General features: G+C 37.7%; 1 protein-coding gene across 9 annotated transcripts in view; it reads left to right on the forward strand.

Annotated features, from left to right (window-relative positions):
* HECW1 (HECT, C2 and WW domain containing E3 ubiquitin protein ligase 1) overlaps positions 1-20340 on the forward strand; it is a 268709-nt gene extending 248369 nt beyond the window's left edge. For all 9 annotated transcript variants that reach the window (XM_055124933.1, XM_055124931.1, XM_055124935.1 and 6 more), the window contains 2 exons: positions 8312-8510; positions 15819-20340. In XM_055124933.1, the coding sequence (XP_054980908.1) occupies positions 8312-8510; positions 15819-15930 (311 nt within the window). In that variant the 3' untranslated portion in view covers positions 15931-20340. The remainder of the gene's footprint in view (positions 1-8311; positions 8511-15818) is intronic.
* The last annotated feature ends 5332 nt before the right edge of the window (positions 20341-25672 follow it).

A 25672-nucleotide genomic window follows, 5' to 3' on the forward strand; every position in this document is an offset into this window, starting at 1 on the left:
GACACTATTTTTAACAAAGCTGCCATTTTATTTCTTTCTCTTCTCATTCATTATTTGAGAAGAAAATGCAACAGATATTTGTGTACTGATTTTATGGACTGCTACTTTACTGTATTGATTAATTTTTTGTAAGATATTTTTATGGACTCTTAGGGTTTTTTGGTGTATATGATCTTGTCACCTGAAAATAGTGATAGTTTAGCTCTTCTTTTAAATTTGTATCTACTTGATTGTTTTTTCTTGCCTCGTTTCTGTGGCAAAGAGTGTTAAAATTATATGAATGAAATGGATAAAGTGGATATATTTACATTGTATCTGATCTAAAGGGGAATGCTTGCTGGAGCCATAGCACAGCAGGTAGGGCGTTTGCCTTGCACGCAGACAACCCGGGTTCAATCCCCAGCATCCCATATGGTCCCCCGAGCACAGCCAAGAGTAATTTCTGAGTGCATGAGCCAGGAATAACCCTTGCCCATCGCCGGGTGTGACAGAAGAAAAAGCAAATAAAAAAATTTCAATAAAGGGGAATGCTTTCTGGTTTTCGCCTTTGAGTATGATGTTGGTTGTGAGTTTGTTGAAAATGGCCATTACTATATTGAGATATGTTTCTTCTCTCCTTATATTATTGAGTGATTTTATCATGAATGGATGTTAGATATTGTCAAAAACCTTTTCTGCATCAATTCATATAATCTATGGCTTTCCTTTTGTTGATATGGTATATTGCATTAATGGGTTTGTATATATATGAACCATTCTTGTATCATTGGGACAAAACATTCTTCATCATGGTATAAAATCCTTTGACATGTTGTTGAATGTTTTGGCTAAGATTTTATTTAGGATCAAGTAGTCTCACACTTACAAAAAACTCAATTCAAAGTGCATCTAAGACCTTTGAATTAGAGCAGAATTCATAAAATATAGTCAGAATGCTCAATGATTTGGACTTCAGAGGTATTTTCAACTCTGTGTCCTCACTGGCAGACAAGAGAAACAAAATAAACAAAAGGCACTATCAAGTTTAAAAGGTGTCTGCATGGCAGTATAAATATGGGTTACAATTAAAAAGAACTCTTCTGTGGGATGGAGAGCTATTACAGTGGATAGGCACTTGCCTTGCATGCAGCTGACCCAGGTTTTGTTCCCAGAACCCATATGGTTACCATACCGCCTCCAGGAGTGATTCCTGAGTTCAGAGCCAGGAGCACCACTGGGTGTGGCCCCAAAACAAAACAAAATAATGAAACCCTACTGAATGGGAAAAAACTTTTACACACAATACATCAGATAAAGGGTTAATACCCATAAACACAAATGTCAACAAAAAAATATATCCAATAACACCAAATAGCCAGTAGACATATGAAAAAGTACTCATCATCACTTAGTACAGGTAAATCTATCAAGGTATCATCTCACACTACTGAGAATAGCATATATGAGAAAGACTAGAAACACCCAATGTTGGCAGGATGTGGCAAAATAAGAATTCTCATTTGCTGTAGGTGGAAATGTTGCCTGGTTCATCCCTTATGGAAAATAGTATGGAAAAAAGTAAAAGTAGGAATAGAGTTCATACAGCCTAGCAATTCCATTTCTTAGTATCTAGCCCAAAGGCACAAAAACATTCATTTGAAAAGATATATGCACACTATTGTTCATTGCCACAGCTAGTACAATACCTAATATAGGGGATCAACTCAGATGCCCATCAACAGATGAGTGAATAATGAAGATGTCGTATTTATGAACAGTGGAATGCTATGCCACCATAAAAATTGATGAACTCTTGTAATTCACTGCAACTTGGATAGAATTGGAGGATATGATATTAATTGAAGTGAGTCAAAAGGTCAAGGACAGATACCAAATGTTATCAGGAATCTGTGATTTATAGACTAATATGAAAATTGAATGGAAGATATTAAAGATGGCTAAACTACTGGCTCTAGACTATAAAAGCAAAAATATCAGGGAAGGCAAGAAATGAAGGAGAGAGTAATGAGGCCATTTGAAGGTAATAAAGGGGCAAGGATAAGGTGCCTTGGACACATTGGGTATTCAGAGGAACTGGTTGTGCCAGGTACTGGTATATATCAAAACCACTAGAACCAATATGTCTATATGTGTGGAAACCAAACTATAATAATTTAACTTAAAAATGTGCCATCTAATGAGAACGGCTGGGGTGTTGTGTGGTTGGTGGAACATGGATGGAAAGGTGCTGACCCTGCTAGTGGGATTAGAGTTGGAACATTGTATACCTAAAATTCTATTTTTGTCAGTTTTATGCATCACAGTGCTTAATTTTTTTAAATGTGATATTTGTTGATTATTAATGGATGTTCCACAGGGATATTGGTCCCTGTTTTTTTTTTTAGTAATATCTGTATGTTTTTAAAGTTTTTTCATTAGGGTAATGGCTTCATAAAAAGCTGTTAAGCATTCCCTCTCCTTGATATTTTTAAAAAACTTGTGTAGTACACTGTTAAGTCATCTTTAAATTTTTGGTGGAACTAACTAGTGAAACTGTCTGTACCAGGATTTTAGTTCTTGGGAAGATTTTTAATCACTGTTTAATTTTCATATTTGTTATGGTGTACTCAGGTTTTTTACTTCCTCTTGGCTCAATATTGGGAAATTGTAAGGCTCTAAAAATTTATTCATTTATTTCATAGTCTTCTAACTTAGTGGCATAGAGCTATTATGTAACTCATATTAAGTAGCCCGTAATCTTTTCCAGTTCTGTATTTATAATCTTTGGTATTTTTCAATCTATGAGGTTAGGTCATTGATTTGTAGTTTTTCTTTTGTCCTCATGTAATCTTGTACTGTTTTGACCACCAACCATAGCACTGCTCTTTCCCATAGTTTCTGATTGTTTGTGTTTTCATTCTCACTCATTTTGAGAAATCTTTTTATTATTTACTCCATATTTCACCCAACTATTGTTTAACAAAATTCTGTTTCCAAATATCGGAGTTTTTCCCAACTTTCTTTTTATGATTGATTTCTACTTGTATGGATTCGTGAACTGTAAGGACACTTGATCATCATCATCATCCCGTTGATTGTCGAATTTCTCGAGTGGGCTCAGTAATGTCTCCATTCGTCCAAGCCCTGAGATTTTAGAAGCCCCTCTCTACTCGTCCTTCCAATGATGCCATACTGGAGGCTATTTCAGGATCAGGGGAATGAGACCAGCTTGTTACTGGTTTTGGCATATTAATTCACTACGGGGACCTTGCAAGGCTCTCCCAGGTGGGCAGGAAACTCCCAGTAGTCTGCCAGGTTCTCCCAGAGGGAGAGGTAGGCTATAAGATATTGTCCGGCAGCTTTGTGGCCATGTGCTTGCAGGAGCTTGCTTTTAAGTCTCTGGATGCTGGCCATTGACAGGATTACACGGTGCCAGGGGCAGTCCCTAGGTGTGACCGCCTAGCTTCTGGGAAATGGGAAATCTGGGCGGAGGAGGCCCAGTCCCGATCCAAGCAGGCTTGGAGGTCTCAGCCCCGGGTCCCACACACCTGGGTTCCTCTGCCGGTTCCTTCATGCGTGAGGCTTGTGCGAACGTGTGGAGAGGGGCCTTGAGCATGACTGTGGCTAGACTCCGGAGGTCTTTGGCTGCCAGGAGCTCTGCTCGGGGTGGGAGGGAAGCTGGAGCCCATCCCCTCCAAAGAGGCACCAGGGAAGACAGCCAGGCGCATGGGCAAGAGACTCTCCACGTGAATGGATTCGTGAACTGTAAGGACACTTGATATGATTTCTATTTTTGTGACTTTATGGATATAATAATTGTATTCCAGTATATTATTTGTTCTAGATAACATTCAAAATTTTGGGGGTGGGGACCCAAGCTAACCCATTTTAATTCTAGGCACTGCATATGTACCTCCAATCCCCACCAATAGTGATTTTTGAACATAGAGCCAGGAGTAAGCCCTGGGTTTGGCCCTCAAACAAAAATCAGATATTTGGGGATGAGAATCCCGAACATGTCTTTATTAGACTCAGTTCTTCCAATTATTTATTTAATCACTTATTTTTTTATTCATGTTCTGTTTGATTGATCTGTTCAGTGAAAATAGTGGGTACTGAAACTGCATACTATTTTTGTGTTGCAATAGTGTATCTCCTCAGGTCTATTAGCAGTTGCTTTATAAACTCTTCTGTTCCTTAATTAAATACATATAAATATATAAGAGTTAGCTATTTTTGATCTGTTGATCCCTTAAGCAATATGTAATGCCCTTTCCTATCTTTTATTATTTTTTGTTTGAATGCAAGTTGGTCTTTTGCAAGTAAGTCTGTCCCTTCTTTTTTAGTCTGCTATTAGCCTGTGTTATTTTTTTCCAGCCTTTTACTCTGAACCTGTGCATACCATGAGCTTTTAAGAGTGTCTCTTGTAAGAAAAAGAACATTGTATTTTGATCCATAAAGTCACTCTATGCTGTTTTATGGGGAAGTTCAGTTCATTGACATTTAGAAAAATTATTTATATGAAGGAATTTTATGCCATTTATCTCTGAGGAGTTTGACTGCTTATGCCATTTTATCTTTGCTTTTTATATGAGGCCATTAAGCATTCCTGCCATAGTTGGTTTAGTTTATTAAAAAGTCCTGTGTTGCTGTTTGTCTGAAAATGTTTTTATCCTGCCTTCAAGAGATAACCTCGCTGGGTAGAGGATTCATGGTTGGGATTCGTTTTATTCAATAATTTTATAAACATCATTCCGTTTTCTTCTTGCTTGTAGAGATCATTTGATAAATATGCTGCTTATCTTATATTTTTCCATTTTATCAGAGGTTTTACTTCTTAATTTTTGCTGCTTTAAGGAGTTTGTCTTTGGTTCTAGCCATTTGGGGCACAGTGTGTCTTGGTGTTGTCTGTTTGAGTTTACTTTGATTAGAAATCTTTTGTCCTACTGGATCAATGCTCTCATCTCCCTCTTCATATTGAGAAAGTTTTCACGTATAATTTCTTCAAGTTGTCTTTATTCTCTTCCCTCTTCTCCATTGGGAATTTCTGATTTGTCAGTTGATCCTCTTGGTATTGCTGGTAATGCCAATAATATCCCTTATACTCTCTTCATTTTTTTCTTACTATGTTTTTGTTGCCTCTTTTTTCTTGGTGGATCTATTTGCCATGTCTTCAGACTCACTTACTCAATTTTTATCATCATTCTGTAGCTGATACTTGCTATTGTGTTCTTTAGCTTCCTTATATCTATCAGAATGAGGTCTTTCTTTCATGATTGTTTCCATTATCTCAAGTTTATTTATTCTTTCTTCATGTTTATTGATTCTTCTTCAAGTTACTGATTTGTTGTTCAAATATCTTTTTAGACTACTAATCCCTGATATGAATGATTACACTTAAAGTCCTCTTTAGGAATATTCATGATCACGAAATCCCATTAATCATTGATTTCTCGAGGGGGCTCAGTAACCTCTCCATTCGTCCTTTCCCTGAGATCTTAGAAGTCTCTCTTGACTCGGCCCTCCCAATGATGTCACACTGGAGGCTCTTTCAGGGTCAAGGGAATGGGATCCAGCTTGTTACTGGCTTTAGCATATTAATACACCATGGGAAGCTTGCAAAGCTGTTCCATAAGTCTCAGAAGCTTGCCAGTTTCTCCCAGAGGGAGAAGTGGGCTACAAGATATCGCTTCTGGGAGCTTGCTTTTAAGTCTCTGGATGTTAGCTATTGATGGGATTACACACACCTGGGTTCCTCTGCCAGTACCTTCATGCATGAGGCCCGTCCGAATGTGTGGAGAGGGGCCTCGAGCATGGCTGTAGCTAGGTTCCATTGGTCTTGGGCCGCCAGGAGCTCTGCTCAGGGTGGGGAGGGAACCTGGAGCCCATCCCCTCCTAGGGGCCCCGGGGAAGATTAAAAGGTTTAAAATCACTGGGGATATCCCTAAACTTTTATCATATTTTGTTGACATGTATGAGTTCTGTTATTTTTCTCATTGTTCCTGGTGCTTAGTTAAGTGATAGTAAGAGGCCCACTTGCTATCACCGGTGAGGGTGATTTCACTTGCTCCTCTCAGGCTTCTACTCTGGTGGCTGCTCACAGGAGTTGGTCTGGCAAAGCAATTTACCTTTTTCTGATACTGGGCCTGGCAAGTGCCTGGCACAGTCCAGAACATCAATGGTGTGCACTTTTTTTTCTCCATAGGACCTCAGTCCACAGCTGATACTGGGTCAAACAGGTGTCTGTCAGTGCTAGGTCCATGCCTGTCATCCCTTAGCACTTTATAAATGTTTCATAATGAATCAAAATTGAGATAGCATAAAATTAACCATTTTAAAGTGAACTATACTGTGACATTTAGAAAAGTTGTGTAACTAACCCCTCTAGCTAATTTCAAAAACATTTTCCTCATCTAAAAGGAAGCATCTCACCTTTATGTAGTTACCATACATTTCCTTCTTTCTCCCAGCCCAGTTGTGCATCAATTTGCATTTTGTCTCTACTGATTTGCCTATTCTGGATATTTCATATGTCTGGTTTTTTTGTGTCTGATTCTCCCACATGGCTTACTGTTTCAGGGATTGTTGCATGGATGGTGGTGTGAAGTTTGGGCTACATCTAGTAGTGCTCAAGGGCTACTACTCCAGTGCCAGTGCTCAGGAGTTGCTTCTAGCCATGATGCAAACCAAACAAGGGCCAATGACAGGCAGGACAAATGGTTTAGCCCTTATACTATCTCTCAGTCCCTATTTCAAAGTTTATTCCTGTTGAAATATGTTTCATTCTTTATTCCTTTATATATTGAATAATATTAATATATGTCCTATATAATTACACATAAATATTATTGGTTATACAGTATATAAAATAGTATATGTATATATCACTTCTTCAAAGACTACAAAGACAAATTTTCTTTTTATACATATGCAAAGCAGGTTCTAATACCTTCCTTCTTTGGGTTTCCAACCTGAACTTCCCTTCAGGTGGTCAATTCTTGGCTAATTGGGTGTAGATGCAACAGAGTACCATCACTCACAACCAGTTTCTGAACTGGAGTGAATGAACTGGAGTGAATTATGTCCCACTTCCTATGCAACTGAAGCTCTCTTTTGCCATACTGTCAACCACTCTTCATGAAACCTTATGTTTATAAAGCCACTTTGCTGTCCACAAAACAGATCCTTATTATTTAAAGGAGAGTTTTGGAAGTTTTTTAAAAAGTCAAAACTGCTTTTACATGTAAGCCATTACAGAGAAACTCAAATGAATGCAATAAAACAAGGGACTTACCTCTTCAGCTCACCTTAGCTACCCATTATTGCACTCGGCTTTAAGAAACCCTGGGGAACCTCTAGACCCTTCTAGACATGGTACACTATATGTAAACCACTGACCTAAGTATCCTGTCAAATGGTGTCAAGTCTAGAGATTTTAAACGTCCTCAAAAGCCCCCACCAGCAACTTTTTTTAAGTCTTCATGGAAAGTCCTTGTTCCTAAATTCCTGGTTTCACTCTTATTCTTCTGTATTTCTCCTTCCAAAAATGTCCTTCCTCACTCCTTCATTCACATAAAGTCTTCTCATGCTCCAGTGAAACCTCACCTCCATTATGACACTTTCCTTGTGCTTATTACCCCAATCCCATATAGATTTTCTTTCTTTTTGAATACCTCTTAAATCTGTAGTCAGTATCAAATAATTTACATTAATTGAAAAATTCATGCTTAGTCTCTCAACTGCACCATGAGGGGGACCAGTATTTTTTCTGTAGGTCCACTTCTCTCTGCCAAAGACCAGTTCAGATCAGTTGCTCCAGGAGCACAAATGGCAACAAGCTAGCATTTTCCATTCACCAAACTTGCTCCTACCTTTAGCTTTTCTTTAGTGATAGTGTCTGCGGTTACCAAGAGCTAAAATACCAGAACAAACAAAATGGATGGTATATAGGAGGTTTTGTGTCTTAAGAATACCAAAAGTCTCTTTCAAGCCTAGCTAGACCTTGTGTACAACTGGATGAGGAAGGGAAATAAGCACTGGAGTTCCAATTGTCCTCATCGAAACTATGGAGTCCCACTTTTTTTCATACAAATCAAATATCTCTGGGAATATGCTAAAAGCATAAAATCTTTTAATATAAAACAACTATTTTATAAATGAGACATTAAAATTTGACCTAGATTCACAATGGTTTTAGACTTATTCAAATTCAGTTATATAAATCAACAGGTGGAAAAGCAGCTATTCAGTTCTGATGTATTTTATTTCTCTCCATTTCCCCCTCCACTCCTCTTTCTATATCCCTTTTCTCTTTCCATTTTCTCCATATCAGGTTATCATGATGGTCATCTTGTGATCCGCTGGTTCTGGGCTGCAGTGGAGCGTTTCAATAATGAGCAAAGACTAAGATTGCTTCAGTTCGTCACCGGAACATCCAGTGTACCCTATGAAGGCTTTGCAGCTCTTCGAGGAAGCAATGGGCTTAGGCGTTTCTGCATAGAAAAATGGGGGAAAATTACATCTCTCCCCAGGTACATACGAAACTCCTGCCAACCTTCAAGAAACTCACTGAAGAGGGCCAAGTATACTTTGTTATTTGAGATTGAGTGATTATTCTTTGGGATAAAATTCTTTTCTACCACCAAAATATTATAATGAGTTGTTAGTATAAAGTATAAATGAGAAATCTCTGGGATGTTATTTTAGATATCATTAGTGATTATTTAAATGTATTGACAGTGTTTGGGCTCTAATATCATGGTTTGGGGTCATAGTATGAAACTTTCCCATTTATACAACGCCCAATTTAATTGAAATACAAATATTTACCTAGAAGTAAGAAGCAGGGACATCATTTCAAAGAGCCTGGAAACCCAAAGTAAACTTCCAACACTGCATCTTTAGCAGCATATAATTTGATACTTCATATGTTAATTATTAATTCACAAACTATATTTTCCTACTATCTTTTAAATACATGAGATGAGACCCCATGTATATTAGGCCTTCAAAATAACTTCTATATTTATTTCACAATAATAAAAAATTATTGTGAGATAATTGCAAATAATAAGCACTCAGGATTCAGGCATTTACCAAAATGAATTTCCTGTGCTGTGAGTTTTAATCCCAAAATTTTCTGGGTTCTTTCAAGGACACTTTAGGTATTCTATTTCAAATCTTTTAAGTAGAAGCACTATAGGGATACTTCTGTATAGTCAGAATAGCAGCAAATACTGTTGAACAAACAAAAAGAAGCATTGAGCCATATTATTTTACTATATCAATATATTTTCTAATTATAAATTCAGTCTATATTTATAATTCAAATGCATCTCTGTTTGCACATGATTTCTCAGATATCTTTACTAAGTACCTACTCTGGAATCATTATTTACTATACTATGATTTTTTTCATCTAGCTTTCCTAGATTTTCAGTGTCCTAAAATAATTCACTTGATGTCAGTGAGAATTGGAACACCCAAGACACAGAGTGTTGTCAGTTGGTTAATGACAGTCTAAAGTTTCAGCTCTGACTTTACCCTTTTAGCTCAGTCTGTATTTGAGCTGTTCTACTGACTTTAGTAAATTAAGTATGACAAGAAGATGAGATTTAAAAGACCATTTTCCGAACTGATAGTACAGTGAGCAGGGCACTTGCCTTGCATAATCCAACCCGAGTTTAATCCCCAGTTCAATTCCCATACGTCCCCCAAGCCCTGTCAGAAGTGATCCCTGAGCACACATCCAGGAATAAGCCCAGAGAATTGGCTGATGCAATCTCCAAACAAATAAGACCCTTCAAAATCCAATTTTCATATGTCTGGTTTGGAGAATGAGGAGAATGAAGTCTGTTGGAAACATTCTGCACTTTTAGATATATGTGTTTGATGGTAGCTTACTCTTCTAATGTGCATCTTGAAGAGTGACTGGAATGCAACTATGCTATGTACTTGTACAGAGACCCATACAATATAGTAAATAATATAAGCTGATAGAAATTATTTTTACACTATATGTAGTCAATACACAACAAAATATGGGGGGAAAAGTAGTATGAGAACAATACTGATCAAGTAAAGAGAAGCTGTTTCAAGAGGCTAGTATTCTTTGAATATTGAGGTGTAAGGAAGGAAGGAGGGGAAATTCTTGGCAGAAGCAGCATGAGCAAGGTCTGGGACAAGGGAATGGCCAGTATATGTTCAAGAAGCAGTGCCAAAACAATCTAAAGCTACACTTGAGGAAGCAATTGAGAAATAGATAGCTACCCAGTCTATCAAAAGCTAGCTATTAAAAGCTAGCTGAGTAATTTATTACTTTTAGGTAATAGAAGTCATTGCTTCTTTCATATATAATTGCAGATTGAGCAATCTGAAAAATGCACTTTAATACTAATAATCTACAGAGAGCTTGTAAACATTGGGGTTATGAACAAGTTCTTCATATCAGGGCCAAAATAGTTGTTCCTAAAGAGGCTACTGCTCTGCAAATGTGAATGTCATTGCTAGAAAGGCTTTTTTGTGAAGTGGTAGAAAGGTTTTTTTTGTGGAATGGGAAAATTTTCCTTGAGACAATTTGCAAGACACTTAGAGGACAGTGAAAATGACAAGAAGTAACAATGGCTGTTACAACTGACTTCCAAGGACAAACGTAGTTCTGGGAGATAATAAGAAATCACAAAACTGGCAGGAGCACTAGCCACGTTGGATGACTTAGATCATCCCAGAGACTCTGGGCTCTCCATGCACAGTATCTATGCTCACAGGAGACAGTCTGAAGCTGCTTTGTCTTCAGAACATCTCTCTGCAGAAAACAACTGGCTTCTAAGTGTAAAGTGCCAACTAATGTCATTTCAGTTTTGATTGAGGTTTTTACATTATAAAATTATTAGAAATAGGAAAAAAAGACTTTGAGAATAGGAGGTTCCAGGATAAAATTTTCTGTGTCAGTTGATAAACCACCATAGATAGAGTGTAGAATGGTAACTGGGATTGAAGTCAAGGGGCTGGGGCATTCAACAGGTCATCCATGTGGACATGGATTTTACACAGTATAGTGCCTCTAGTGGAAAGGATTTATGACAATTACTAGAGATTTCAACAAATATAATTAGCAAAAAAAGATCAGAAGACATGTAAGATCTACATAGACCAATGAATTGCTAGCTTTTTAAAAGGGAGATATTTAAGCAACACCCAAATATGTTTAGGGTTTGTTCCTGTTTTCTGCTTGAGGGTTACTCCTGTCAGTGCTTGGAAGACCATATGGAATTAGGTACATGCAAGGCAACTGCCTTATCCCTTTACTATCTTTATAGCCCCTGAATTTCAAGATTTTAAAATCTAGAGTAAGTTATGTCTTTGTATCTCAAAGCAATAAATGCGTATATACCTATATGCACATCTGAAACAAGTTCTGCAAAACAAGTCATCCCTTCTTATTTGCAGGTAGCAAATTATTTTCTACTTTTTAATATTTGGGGGCAGTAAAATATCATAGAAAATCTGAAGTTTAGGAAAAATTTTCTAAATGACATGAGATTAAAAGGAACAGAAAATTTCATTCAAAGATTAAAATCTGAAGATCTAGAATGGCAGTGGAAAATGAGAAGACTGCAAGACTGCTTATCCCCCTCAGAGCATGTGTGAGGATGAATAATGTCCATCTCCACTCATGATGAGAAGAGCATTGAGCATTTTAGGGAGTCACACAGTGTCCTTACTATAAATAACAGTTGGAGAGAGAATAGGGAAAATCTCAAAAGGAAAAAGTAGAAGCTAGTCAGTACAATGACTTATGAAGACAGAATTAGAAAAAGATTATAGACTAAGATGATAGGATAAGAACTTAGAGGGTTTACACTTGGGATAGGGATCAGAGATAACAGAATTATGAGTCATAGGTAGATTAATTCGCCTACATAATGTGAATAGCCTTCTAAGATATACATGTCAACTCAGATTAAACTGAGCCCAAGCCCAGGATGGAGTTGGAGTCCTAGTTATAATAATAGTTGGATATAGCTTGAGAGGCTTCTAAAATCTCAGGGTTAGGATGAATGGAGACGTTACTGAGACTGCTCGAGAAATTCGACGATCTACGGGATGATGATGATGATGATGATGATGATGATGATGATGATGATGATGATGATGATGATGATTGATGATAATGATAGGTTATAGTAAGGGTTCTTAAGGGGTTTAGGGAAGGTAATTTTCCATCAGAGATTTTTTTCACAATGTCTATAAATATTTTTTTAATTACTGGGAAATAGTAATACTGACTTCTAGTGAGTTGCTGCTAAAGACGACAAAGATTAGGACATTTTTAATTAATATTCTCTTCCTAAGGAAGAAATACCAAGTTCTTCCCTATGAAATTTGAATGCTAATAGTGCTGAGGTAAAAAATCAGAGTTGTAAGATATAGTTCTAAGTTATAAGAAAGCAGGAAGTAGCCCTTGGGAATTTTGAGACGATACCAGCAGTCACTGAAAAGTCATAGAGAAGTCCTGAAGAAAGATGCTAGAGCTTCCCAATGCTTTTGAAAAAGTGGTGATAGAGAGAGCCAGAGTGATAGTACAGCAGGCAGGGGGGTTACTTTGCACACAGCTAAGCCGGATTCAATCCCCAGCACCCTATATGGTCCCCCAAGCCCTGAGTGATCCCTGAGCACAGATCCAGGTGTAAGACCTGAGCACTGTCGTGTATGTCCCAACATCCTCCCAACCCTCCCCACCAGAAAAGAAATGAAAAGAAGTAGTGGTAGAGAATGGACATCTGGATCTGGGGATCAATAGGTTATTGACATATTTGAAAAAGATTCTACAGTTATTAGACCAGAAAACTGTCTGGAGAATGAGGCTATAGTCAGGAGAATAAGATGACATTAGGGTTTTGTGACTAATATCACAACTGGCTGTGTACATTAAGGCTGGTGTACAGCTTGTGTAACTAATCTCAGAACTGGCTGAACAGTCAGCTGCAGACAGAAGTGATTGAGGCTCCTTCCTTGCTCTTAACTAGAAAATGATCTCTGTTGGAGTAGAGCAAAACTCTCTCTGACTCTAAGTTGATTAAAATTTTAATGGAAAAGTTGTAAAAAAATTTATGGAGACAGAAAGACCAAATCTGTAAGATGCCACAAATAAGAAGGTAAACTTTAATAGAATGATGGACACAACCCAATTTCAAAATCATCTTAAAATACTGGAACCTCCAAAACAAAAGCAGAGTGAAACTTGACCTAGCATGACTGAAAGGGTGTGCTGTGAAGTTCCAAAATTGCAATTATGTAAATATGAAATGAGGATGGTTAATTTGTCAGTAGTAGTTCCTGTGAAAACAACTGAGTGTCTGAAGTCCCTACAAATTTGACACAGTTTCTAAAAATCATCGTTGCAACTGTGGTTGACCTACAAAGTGATTCTGACATGTTCATATCAGATGATGGTTCATAGTTTATGAAAGGCATTTATATAAACTGTACCATTGATCCTCACAGCAATCTCTAAAGGCACACAGAGCATGGATTATTATACTCTTTCACAAGTGATAAAACTTATTTTATGCAACACTTGGTGGTCCTCAGGACTTATTTCTAACCCTGTGCTCAGTGGTCAGTCCTAGTGGAGCTCAGGGAACATGTGGTGCCAGGATCAAACCCAAGTCAACAGTGTGCAAGACAAGCAAGCACCCTACCTGCAATACTGATCTCCTACAAGTAATAAAACTTTACTGGTCACTCTGGTCTCACACAGGTGATCAAACTTCACAAGGTTCAGAAGCTTAAGCTGAATTTCCCAATATAGTAAAGTTAGTGGTTCCATCCTTTATTTAATCTTACTGCACCTGGGAATAGTGGGTTAGATATACATGCAGTGAGGTAAGCAGGAGCTCTGTGTGTGTGTGTGTGTGTGTGTGTGTGTGTGTGTATGTATGTATGTGTATGTGTGCTGTGCAAACCAAGTGAAAGGCCAAGCATCTAGAAATATTGAATTGTTATTTGGAGTTGTTCATTCATTCCAGATTACAAAATAAAGGTTATTTAAGACAGCAGGGATATAGATGAATGAAGAAAAAGAAAGCAACTCCTGAAGAAATCCTGAGTGTTTCGACAGTTTTTAAGAGGTGCAATTTGCAAATGTTTTCAGTTTATGGAATTTTTTCTATTAATTTTCCCACTTAACAGTTAAAGTGACTTGAAAAAAGGGAACAAGAAGGTAATGTCTGTTCATTTCACTTTTGATTTATTCAACCAGTTTCAGAAGCACACTTAGCTTTTCCCCCTATTAACTTGCCAATGATATGACCTAGTTTCAACACTTATAAACATAGGGAGGGATCATTATTTGGAGGCCCAACTTGACTTTCTATCTCCTCTTCTATTTGTACTCAAATGTTGAGATAAAATATTTTAATTAGTTTATTTTGAAGTTAGCATAGACTTATTTGAATCTTAGATACAAAATCTGAGACCTCTGTTAATCTGTTTTTGTATTAATTCCCAATAAAGTACTAAATATGAAGGCCAGATATCCTACTCATCTTTAAGCATAGAAGGGAAAGGAACCTAGCTGATAGTTTCACAAGATGTAAGGAAGCTGTTAGGAGAAGGACACATGGATGCTGGGAGGCAAAAATAATGGCACATTTCCCAAATTCTCCCTGTGTGGAAAGCTCACTTATCCTCTCCTTTTTTCTAACCTTCGCATTTTTTGAGTGCCTACCATATGGGACTCCAAAAACAAATGTGTAAATACTCCAAAAATTTCCTGGATATATTGTAATTAAAGAATAATTTAATATCCTAAATTAAATTCTGACAAAGAGAGCATTTTCTAATCATCGTTTTGTTTTGTGTTACATTTTATTTCATTATTTTATGTTAAATTTGTATTTTACTCTATCACCCTTTTCTGTGCTGTTTAGTTTCTCAAAACAGAGTTTCAACACAAAGATAATTTTAGGGAGAAAAAGGCATTAAATTTATGCCTAGACCAATGTCTTCTGTGCCCTTTCACCTTTCTCCCTAGTTTAGTACATCAGTAAGCATACATAAAACATAAAAATCTCTCAGCTGAACACAGAACTTTCCAGTTCACAGCAGTGGGCTAAAGTCGTCAGGAGTGTCCTTAAGTGATCACACTCGTATACCCACACACCACACAGCATTGCTGCATGTGAGTCAGACTATATCCAGGGCACACCTGGTTCGACAGAGCATTGGATGAAGTACCAGGGTATCTATTGCCACCTGGTTTATATCGATCCAGAAATCAGAACTAAGCAAGTAGACTTGGGAGTATGGTCTTTTAATATTAATTCTATTTCTCCTTTTTTGCTTAGTACATCCAAATTTCTTTCTCAATTGCAAAATAAAGCTGAATAACACAGAGCTCATCACTGGTATGCTAGTGTAGTTCTTGTGTGTTGTGGTTTCCTTACAAATGCAAGCCATATTTTCCAGTTATTCCAGTCCTTTAACTGGTCTATTTGTGTCTAAAAGGTTATTGTTATTAGTTTGCAATGTTTTATGATGGTCCTAAATTTTTGTTTTGCTCACTTTGATACACCTTAAAATTTTCTTTTTGGGCCACACCTGGTGGTGCCGGGAGCTACTTCTGGCTTTGTTTTCAGGGTTGCTCCTGGCAATGCTTGAAAGACCATGCAGTTCCAGGGATTGAATCTGGGTCTTCTGCACACATTCAGCACATTGAGCTACCTTCTGGCCCTCAGTTCACTTCTGATTCACAGCTTCAGACTGATCCAAAAAAAATCCAAACCAGCTGTATCATTAAAACAAACACCTTTACCAGTCTTTTTTCCCCCATTCAGGGCACACACATGCTTCAATCGATTGGATCTTCCATCTTATCCCTCGTACTCCATGTTGTATGAAAAGTTGTTAACAGCAGTAGAAGAAACCAGCACCTTTGGACTTGAATGAGGAAAAGAAAATTCAACTGACGTTTTCCTGGCCAGTGACATGACCCTTTCTGGGATGAATCTCCTTCCCCTTTCAACTCTCCTTTGATTTTGATATTCCATGATTTTTATTTTCAAACAAAATTATGATTGACAAAAGCTGTGCATGAAGAACTGCCTTCTAAGATCTAGCCTTCAGGCTTCTATTTTCAGTGAACTGCTAGCCCGTATGCAATATTTTAAAAAGCAGCTGTCTCCAGGTCTGTGTGTATCTCCACATACCTCCATTATTAACAATGAAATATGAATGCAAGTTCTGTGACACTTGACCAAATGGTAATAAATGTTTACTTCCATTTATATGGTTTCAAAGAAAATTTGGACATTAAGCATTTCAAGCTTTTATATACCTATATCTTCTTAGCAGAACCACCATTTTTCATAATTTTCAATGACCAACTCCAGAACTAGGAACTGATGAACTTTTGATTTTCCTTCCACCCTGTGTACACCATCCATCCAAAAACATCAGTGCAAAACCAAAAGTTTAATACATTTTGTGAGTCATTTGTGGAACTAGCCTAGACATATGGTGCAAAAACTTACTTTCGAACAAATAATAACAAGAAGAAAAACAGTGCTTGCTAAGGCAGCAGCACAGTGCATACCAATGGTTGTGGAGAGTGTGGCTCAGTTTAAGTTTTGAGAAGTCTAGAAAAGGGAGTGCACCGTCATGAGCATGCGCCACGCGAGAAGCACAAACTCTTTTACAGGTCTAAGAAGGAGTGTCTCACTGTGTAGCATAAGCAAGGCTTCATTCCCATTGTGTTGCATATAGTATGAAGCAAACAGAAGTGGAAAGATGTGTTTGGTTGAATAGCTTGAGTTCTGCACTGTTTTGTTTTACTTTGCTTTGTTTACTCTAGCTATAGTTCTCCTTCAAAAGGAGAGAAATTGTATATAAATAATATTGATGTTTGTTAAAGCCAGGTAATTACTTGCTTGGCAAACAAACCAACCTTCATTTGATGATTTTTTATGCTGTTGTTTGTTTTTGTTTTTCATAATCATGGTTTCAAGTTCCTACATATAGGGACCACACTAAGGAGCTGCAGAGAGTGATGGTGCTTGTTAGGGATCAAGGGCAATATAATACTTCTGCTTAATTCAGAGCAGTTTTCCTGAAGCAGAGAGTTAACACCCCAAAACCATTTTGATTTGTATCAGAATACCCATTCTCTTTTAGCATTTAACATTCTCATAAAACATAGCATTAAAAAAAAAGCTGTAGACTCCAAAGGAAGCCCAGTCTCTTGATTACATTTGGAATAAGATCCAAAGTAATGGTCATTTGCTATTTTCCTAACCTTGATACCCGTGTTGTCTGAAATATGTCATGAATGAAAGTGTTTTCTTCACTGGGAAAAGAGCTAAAAGGGCCCCTCTGTTGAAGTGTCACATTGTTTTCAATATGTTTAAAAGGAAGAAATTTGAAGCATGTAAGATGAAGTTAACTTTATATGAGGCCATACTTTGTGTGTTCATTTCATCAGTTTGTGTCTGGAGAGTACATTTGTTATGTTCCCTGCACTACAAGAGGAAATGTTCTTTTGTTGAAATTCTTTACAATCCCCAGCATCCCTACCTGCTGCTCTGCTTCTGCTATCAGTCAGGGAATATTCATGCTATAGAAAGTTAGTGTCTCATTTTTTTGTCTAAAATAAATATTAATAAAGATAGTAAATTGTTAATATTAGATAATATAGGGTTTGAGGAATCTGTAAATTCAGTGTATATTTTAAAAAGTTAATGAATTTCCAATGGAACTCTTATTTACTTATAAAATCAGAACATAAGGATTATGCAAATCATATCACCATTCTAATTCTGAATAGCATCTTCAGTATAGAAGCACCATTTTACTTTTAGAACTTGGTGTTGTGTGTATGTAAATGATTATTAATTTAAGCATTTAATTCTTTTTAAAATGTATTATTTATTAGACATTGACAAGGAAGAAAGCTGTTCAAAAAATGCAAACTACTCCTAGGTAGCTTTACAATTTATATAATAAATTTATCTGATTAGATATTGATCTAATGCCTAATCCACCCATATACAGAAAAAAAATCAAAGTATCCTAGAAATTGTAGGATAATTTGGACACAAAAATTTTTAAATGGGGTCATTCCCAGCTGTGCTGGGGTGTGGGGGCGGCCTCTCCTGGGAATTTTCTGCCTGCAGTGCAGGCCTGACAGTCTGGTGCTCAGGCCCGGCGGTGCTTGGGAGCCACCCCAGAGGTGCTTAGGGGCCACCTAGGCTACACATCGTGGTGCTTGAGGGGTCCATAAGGTTCTGGGGATTGAACTCAGGGCCTCAAACATGCTAGGCAGGTGCTCTTCTACTTGAGCTACCTTTCTGGCCATACGTGAATTATAAACTAAACTTTCCTTATTCCCCCCAATGCCATGGTTCTCGATGTATTCCACAAAGCTTTACAGGAACAGAATTTTATAAAAAACTAAATTTCTTAAAAGATACTTGGTCATACTGGTCATACTGGTGTCTTGGTCATCTAAAAGACTTCAAAGCTTGCTTAACCAATTCCAGATTCTATTACAGACTTGTAGAAAAAGCAAAAATAAGCTTAAAAATGTGTTAGGAAAAGATCTTTTTATTTCTCTAGGTCCTAAGTTATGTTTCTTTGGTTATTATTTCCTCATGTAAGGGTGATTTTAAAATTGCTCATTATGTGTCTAACAAAATGGCTTATGGTTAAATTATGCTATCAATTTCACCAGGTAGAGGTGTAAACCATCCCAACTCATATAATTTAATGCCAGATCTAGTTGTGATTTTCCCCCTATTTAAAGTACTAGTTTTCACCATAAAGACAAATTGTAAAATCAATCCCTATAAACCACAATTTCTTTAAAAGAAGATATTTTAGAGGTAGTTTAAGTAAGTGTGCATTAGCCTTAATTGGAGGACAACAAAATAAAAAAAATAAGGGGAAACTTACATTCCAATTCAAAAGTTCATTAAAGTACTATAAAAATTTTGTGGGTCCTATTTTGTTCTATCATGTAGCACTGTAGCACTGTCACACTGTCGTTCTGTTGTTCATTGATTTGCTTGAGCGGGCACCAGTGGCGTCTCCATTGTGAGACTTGTTGTTACTGTTTTTGGCATATCGAATAGGCCACAGGTAGCTTGCCAGGCTCTGCCATTCGGGCAGGATACTCTTGGTAACTTGCCAGGTTCTCCGAGAGGGACGGAGAAATCAAACCTGGGTCAGCTGTGTGCAAGGCAAACGCCCTACCCGCTGTGCTATCACTCCAGTTCGTTCTATCATGTAAAGATAATAATCTTTTTAAAAAAATTCAAGGAGCTGGAGCGATAGTACAGCGGGTAGGGCGTTTGCCTTGCATGCGGCCAACCCAGGTTCGATTCCCAGCATCCCATATGGTCCCCTGAGCACCGCCAGGAGTGATTCCTGAGTGCAGAGCCAGGAGTCAGCCCTGAGCATTGCCGGGTATGACCCAAAAAGCCAAAAATAAATAAATAAATTCAAGTGATTTCTTTGTAATTTCCTATTTTTAGTTTGCAGTGCTGGTGAAATAAATTTTATGCCATTATTATTTTAGCACAGTTGTTCAGACAGTTATAAAATTAAGAAAAAGCAATATGAAGTATTTTGACAGGCCTTAAATATGCAAAAATATAAATATTTTTCTCTTCCAATAGGTAATGCTATCATTTCACAGCGAGCATAAATATTTGTGTGGCAGACCAATGTGCAGGACTTTCCAGACTGTTTTAACACTTCATCTCTCACATTGTAGGTCCATTCGTCAAACCCTGCATCCCAAATTTGGGTTCAGAAAATTTTTAAGTTCCCACAGATGTTTTCTCAGTCAAGATTAAACACTTTCAAATGAAAGTAGTTAGAATGTTACATAACAAATGTGGTGCTTCATTATTATTATTATTGTTATTGTTGTTGTTGTTATTATTATTATTACTAGTATTATTATCATTTCACTGTTGACTATTTAAACAATGGCAATACTATCATTAAAATCTGGGATGGATGCTCCAGCCATCATAAGGTCCAAAAGATAAAGTGTTATTTTCCTGTTAATGACATGTAGTCCCCCTATTCTAGTAGGAAATAAAAAAGGTGCCTAGAGGTAGCATATAGAGTAAATATTGTTCCATTAGCCTACTTCCTGCAGCTTCCAACTTATCTATGAAAATGTCTATAACAATTTTGCTCAAAGTCTTTGTTTTAGTCATTATCAGTATAAGTCCATTATTGGGCTGATTTTGCTTACAATTACAAGAAAAATAATATGTGATACTCAGGCCCTCACTTCTTTTCCATCATATCATCTTCAAGGAATGTCAATAAATTCATTTTGGTATGGCATTGTGTGTGTTCTTATTGCAAATGAAGTCTAGGCTAATGCATAACAATGTATATGATGCCTCTACTCTCACTGTTTGTAAACAAAACAACTCCAAATACTAGCAGCTGCTATGATAATCCCCAGAAAAAGTATATACCAGAGAACATGACAAGAGAAAACAAAACAAAGCCAAAGAACATCATAGTACACACTCTGACATTTCATAATGAAAGGCCTGACTTAAGTTTTGTTGCCCAGGCATCCATATCAAAGGGACTGTCCCAGACAAACACATTGCCAGTCTTAGGACTATCAGCCTGGGTGCCTCCTCACTAAGGTACCATTGATTTTTTCCTTTTACAAATCCTGTTTGATTTATAAAAATAGTTAGTTGGAGTGCACTTGACTTTTTCCCTTCCTTTGTCTCTGTACTTTAAATTCCTTCTCTAGAGTGAGAGCACAGGGACTGAGACACTTGCCCTACAAATGGCTGACTTCTATCCCTGGCATGGCATGTGGTGCCCAGGGCACTACCAGGAGTAATCCCAGAGCACTGCCCTGTATGGCCACAAAACCCAATCAATTCCCACTCTAATAGCTTAAATTCACTAGTAGAGAACCTGAAAACCCTAGCCCATCCCCACTGTCAAGCCCAGTAAAAGCACATACATAGACTCTCCCTCTTCATCTCTCTCTCCTTACAAACTGTGGCCTAGTGTGCTGTGGAATTCCCAAGTCGTATAAGAAAAAAGTCCTCATTTTCACAAAAGTTTCCTGATGACCATCTTGATATTGTAGTAAGATCTTAACAATTAGATCTACTCCAGTGATAAAACTGATTTAAGAAGGAAGAAATGTCTATAGGAAACTCATCAGGGTTCTGGGTGAATGAATATCCTAGATAGTTATTAATAGACTGAGATGTAAACAAAATAATCACTGTGTGTACATGTCCATTAAAAAGCATATCTTTTGAACAATTTTGTATATGCCTTCTGGAACTCCAAACTGTGCTTCACTTCATGAGTGTCGCTATGCTGCACCAGGATGCATGGACTTCATGAATTTCTCTCAAGATGCTTCTATAAAGGCTCAGGCCATCACCTAATGTTATGCTAAGAAATGATAGTGTGCAGGATGTGGGCTTTGACTATCATACACCCTCAGTATGAGTTTACCGGGCTTTTGTAACAATATAAGCTGGGTGGCTTAAAGCTAAAAGTCCAAGTTAAAGGTGATTATGGGAATGGGAATTGGAATGGTCCAAGAACTCTGATAGTCTGTTCTATCATTTTCTTCTAGTTATGTGTGTTTGTGTGTGTGAAGAATTATGGTTTTCATAAAAACAGTCATTCAGGGTCTACTTTATAACCTCATTTTAATTTAATTTTCTTCTATAAAGACCAAACTCCAAATATTGGAGGCCATATCTCCAATATTTTCTCCAGAAAATACAATTCGATCCATGTCATCCACTTTATTGTCAAACTAATATCTGTTATCATCACCAACAGTAATAATACTTGTAAAATGTAACATCAAAACCATACTAGTCACCATAAAATTACTGTAAAATGAGGTTCAGATGCCAAGAGTGATAATTATCACGTTTACATTGACAAGTTTTGAAGATTGAAGTACAAATCTTGTAATCATATGCATATATGAATACAATAAAATCCATCAGACAAAATGAGAGTTCTTTAAAATTTAAATATACAGGGAACTCTGGGCAATATTCAAGTGCTGATACTGAGATGGTATGAGTGCTTAATAGCTCCAGACTACATTCCTAGTGTAAACATGAACAACTAGCCCCAGAAACAGGCTCTGCAAACTCTACAGGACAAGTTTCATACTGCTGTCAACTATGCAAGGGAGAGCAGAACCTGCATCTTCCTGGGAAGCATGTATGCATTTCCAATTTTGGAATTCTCATCTGAGACTAACCCAGACTGCACTTGGCCTCTGCAATACAGAGGTCATGTACAGGTCACTACCTGGCTGTCTCCCGAACCCTCTCCAGATTGCACCATCTCCCCTCTGTCTCCTCCAGACTGCACATTCTCCCCTGTCTCCTCCAGACTGCACCATCTCCCCTCTCTCTCCTCCTCCAGACTTCACCATCTCCCCTCTCTCTCCTCCACTCTACCATCTCCCCTCTCCCCTCCAAACTGTGCCATATCTCTTCTCTACTCCTCCAAACTGCACCATCTCCTCTCTCTCCCTCCCTCCCTCCCCTTTTCCTCTCTGGATGCCCTTGTTATCTTTTTCTTGCTTTACTGCTATGATAAGTACTTTCAGTACTATTATTGAATAGAAGTGACAAGTAGGAGTATTTTTCCCTAAAAAATGAAAAATAAGCAATTAAAAATACCTTTGACATTAACAGTTGAGCAAGAGACTCCCAAATCCACTGTTTTATACTAAGATTTTTTAAAGTAAAATTTACTTAATGGTTTTAATTTTGTAATGAATTTAGCTGTCTTCAATGGAGAACATATGCTTTTAAAAAAGCAGAAAACTCCTTGTGACCAATGGCTCTTCTCAAGTGCCTTTTCAATTTCAAAGAGTGTGATACTCTTAGTTTAAGAGTATCTTTCCTTGGGCTGGAGTGATAGCACAGCGGATAGGGCGTTTGCCTTGCACGCGGCCAACCCAGGTTCAATTCCTAGCATTCCATACGGTCCCCTGAGCACTGCCAGGAGTAATTCCTAAGTGCAAAGCCAGGAGTAGCTCCTGTGCATAGCTGGGTGTGATCCAAAAAGAAAGCAAAAAAAAAATTTTTTTTAAAGAGTATCTTTCCTTATTATGTTGTATCATTCTTATTCTAATTTGGATATCTAGCTGAAATTTGGGGACTGAAGCGATAGCACAGTAGGTAGGGCGTTTGCCTTGCACGCGTCTGACCCGGGTTCGATTCCTCCATCCCTCTTGGAGCAAATCAATGAACAATGGGACAACAGTGCTACAGTGCTATTTCAAGTACCCTAAAACCTCAGGGAAACCCTAGAGGTACACAAAGTTGATTGTGTACAAAGTTCTACAGAGGTTATTGAATAAATGCATTCTAAGAGGCTTGATTTAAAAGTTAACCCCCTTAGGTAATTTAGGTAAAACTTGGTTTACAGACTGTAAATAAGCAGCCTAGTCTATAAAGAAACTCACAGCTGCATATGCTGTCACTAGTGTGATCAGAATAGTTGAAGCCAGAGGTTTACCAAAGAAAATATCAGCAAAGAGGCAGATTTGCTCTTGAGCTTGCTAGTAGGCCAAGGAACTTCCAAATGAACATTTAAACTGGTTCTAAGTATTTGTTCTTAGTTCTATGTGCACATAGTCATTTTGAGAGAACAAAGGTTTTTTTTATTTTTTTAATGAATCACCGTGAGGTACAATTACTAACTTACAAACTTTCATGATTACGTTTCAGTCATACAATAATCGAGTACCCATCCCTCCACCACTGCCCATTCTACACCACCAATGTTCACATTATCCCTCCCACCACCACCCCATAGCCCCCCTTCCTCTGTGGCAGGCACATTCCCTTTTACTCTCTCTCTCTTCTTTTGGTGCAATACAGGTACTAAGTGGTCATCATGTTTGGTTCATAGTCTATTTCAGCACACATCTCCCATCCTGAGCAAGCCCTCCAAGCATCATTTACTTGGTGGTCCCTTCTCTATCTCAGCTGCATTTACCCTCAGCGTGTGAGGCTGGCTTCCAAGTCATGGAGTGATCCTCCTGTCCCTTATCTCTACTATCTTTGGGTGTTAATTTCCCATTATGTTACTTTATATTCCACAAATGAGTGCAGTCATTTTATTTCTATCCCTGTCTCTCTGACTCATTTCATTTAGCATGATACTATCCATGTCAATCCACTTAGATGCAAATTTCATGACTTCATCTTTTCTAACAGCTGCATAGTATTCCACTGTGTAGATGTACCAAAGTTTCTTTAACCAGTCATCTGTTCTCAGGCATTCGGGGTGTTTTCCAGATTCTGGCTATTGTAAATAGTGCTGCAATAAACATACAAATGCAGATATCATTTCTACTGTAATTTTTTTCATCCCCGGGATATATTCCCAGAAGTGGTATTGCTGGGTCAAATGGGAATTCAACTTCTAGTTTTGGAGAAACTAGATTAGCCATATTATTTTCCAAAAGAGTTGACCAGTCAGCATTCCCACCAGCAGTGAAGGAGAGCCCCCTTCTCCCCACATCCATACCAACACTGGTTGCTTTTGTTCTTTTGGACATGTGGTGTGAGTTGATAACTCATTGTTGTTTTGATCTGCATCTCCCTGATGATGAGTGATGAAGAGCGTTTTTTTATGTGCATTTTGGCTATTCAGATTTCTTCTTTGAGAAGGTTTCTATTCATTTCATCACCCCATTTTCTGATGGAATTGGATTTCTTCTTGTAGAGTTCAGCCAGTGCCTTATAGATCCTTGAAATTAACCCTTTATCAGATGGGTATTGGGTGAATATCCTTTCCCATTCTGTAGACTGTCTTGAACAAAGATTTTTTTTAACAGCTCATAATTCTTGCCCATCATGGGATCATCCACAGAGTATTTCCTCTAAGCCAGAATACTCTGCAGAAGAGGAACAATAGGTATTGGAATAAGGATTTCAAAAAGGAAATTGGTGGTTTAAGGGAATACACCTTCTCATCTAGGAAGAGATGCTTTGATAACATACAAGAAAACTATCTTCCAGGGGAATGGACTGACTAGGGCATAAGAGAAATAACTCAGAACTGTGCTTTATGTGCCATTAATGAACCTAGCAAAAATCTTAGCCTCCTCTCCTAACACCACCTGTTCAGCACCAAGGAACTTATCCAGGAGAGGATTGGCAGCTTGACTTCATGCAAATGTCCATATGTTTAGGATATAAATATCTGTTGGTTCTTACTGACACCTCCAATGGGTGGGCAGGAGCTTTTCCAATCCATACTGAGAAAGCCAAAGATGACTTGGAGTTCCTATGTCATTAGAAAAAACTGGACATAGTAAGTCACTTTCTATCAACCAAACTCATAGATGAAGGAATTATTCCCTTTCATTTTTATGATGATAGAAATTAGTATGGTGTTGTTACTTCAGTTTTTGTTGCTTTAACTTTTGTGTTTTCTAAAACAGCAAGCTACTCTGCCCTTACTAGATCAGAGAGGGTCTTTTACTCCTTTTAATCATTTCAAAGTCACATTCCTCAGCTTAATTGATCTGATCTTTTTATTTCAGATGTTGATAACTTCAGAAACCAACCAATTCATTGCCTGGGCTTCATTAAAACTAAAGTAGCATGAGGGGGCTGGAGAGATAGCACAGCGGGTA

This window comes from Sorex araneus, chromosome 2, assembly GCF_027595985.1.
Source record: "Sorex araneus isolate mSorAra2 chromosome 2, mSorAra2.pri, whole genome shotgun sequence".
Taxonomy (NCBI): Eukaryota; Metazoa; Chordata; class Mammalia; order Eulipotyphla; family Soricidae; genus Sorex; species Sorex araneus.